Source organism: Apaloderma vittatum, unplaced genomic scaffold, assembly GCF_000703405.1.
Source record: "Apaloderma vittatum isolate BGI_N311 unplaced genomic scaffold, ASM70340v1 scaffold3740, whole genome shotgun sequence".
In the NCBI taxonomy this organism is placed as follows: Eukaryota; Metazoa; Chordata; class Aves; order Trogoniformes; family Trogonidae; genus Apaloderma; species Apaloderma vittatum.
Genome location: NW_009693851.1, coordinates 18223 through 19616, shown reverse-complemented (window position 1 = coordinate 19616; position 1394 = coordinate 18223). Strand labels below are relative to the sequence as shown.

The 1394-nt window shown below is 43.8% G+C and overlaps 1 protein-coding gene across 1 annotated transcript in view; it reads left to right on the top strand.

The window, feature by feature from the left end:
• The first annotated feature begins 398 nt into the window (after positions 1-398).
• TM4SF4 (transmembrane 4 L six family member 4) overlaps positions 399-1394 on the top strand; it is a 3894-nt gene continuing 2898 nt past the window's right edge. Inside the window, exons 1-2 of the mRNA XM_009865123.1 lie at positions 399-572; positions 836-925. Coding sequence (XP_009863425.1) covers positions 399-572; positions 836-925 — 264 coding nt within the window. The remainder of the gene's footprint in view (positions 573-835; positions 926-1394) is intronic.

The following is a 1394-nucleotide window of genomic DNA, read 5'->3' as shown; positions in this document are numbered from 1 at the left end:
CTGCATGTTGTCAAAACGATGATCCAGAACTAAAGAGGATATCTACCCGTGCCCTGAGCCCAGATAGTGAAGTATCTCATGCACATTAGTAAAATATTAACAGAGGTTACTGGTTGTCATAGCAAAATGAGAGGCTGTACTAAACGTAATTTCATTTACGGACGTTCAGAAAATTGACATCACGGCTGCCAGACCGTATAAATAACCAGCACAGTGCATTTCTGATCGACTGCAGCAACATCTCTGAAGGGGGCATTCTATGGGCTCAGCTCCCCTGAAGACACAGCAGAAACTGTATTCTGTAAAGTATTCCGAGAAGCTCCTTTATATAAAACAGCTCTGAGAACGTCTGATTTTTCCTCTGCCGTTAATTGCATTTGCCACTTCTTTAAAAAAGCATGTGCACGGGAGGCTGTGCGAAGTGCCTGGGAACCACCCTAATCCCCCTGGCTGTGCTATGCACCCTCGCCAACATTTTGTTGTTTTTCCCTGGAGGAAAAGTGGTGGAAAACAATGAACACATTACGGATGAGGTTTGGTACTTCGGAGGGATCTTGGGATCCGGTGTGCTGGTGAGTACATGAATTCAGACATTTCCATCTTCCCCCCCGCTCACACCACGACTGGAATTGTTGAATTTCCTCAGTACCTCAAATACAGGTTGCAATGCTGCAAATTCTTCTTCAATAAACAGATAAGTTCCAAGCCATCCAATAGGTTAGCAATAAGTAACTTATTTAGTGATAAGAAAAAAATAAGGCATAGAACTAATATATTTAGAAGTGAATGTACCTTGAATTCACCCTAATTCAAACTGTATTTCTGTCATCGGTAGATGATCTTTCCCGCCTTGGTATTCTTGGGCCTTAAGAATAATGATTGCTGTGGATGCTGTGGCAATGAGAGCTGTGGAAAGAGGTTTGCGGTAAGTGAGAGGAAACGTGGCAAAAAAAGCAAAAGCTAAACTGTTACTGATGAGATATACGGATCTTCTGCTCATAGTCACTGAGACCAGACAGATGCCGCTCCCAATGCAGGAGACAAAGTGCTGGCGAGGGCTGGAAAGCAGAAATAGCAGGCTGTAAAAATCGTATTATGCCTTTGATGCTGTGCCACAGCTACCACAACTGTACTGCCTTTTTGTATTTTGCTATCACAAGGTACTTAGAGTTGCTATCACGATTAAAACTAATTTCTGAAAGATCTGCACTCTGTTTTGCAGAGCATAGCGGTTCTCTCTTCAGCCGTTTTTTGTCGGCAGGTTTTAAAATTATCGTGACGGTCGGGCACTACGCTCCCAACTCAGCGCAAACCCGCACAATGGGCTGTGGGTCTCTTATTAGGTCCATAGGAAATTTCGGGCTGGAAGAGATGTCGGGAGGTCACCTAATCCA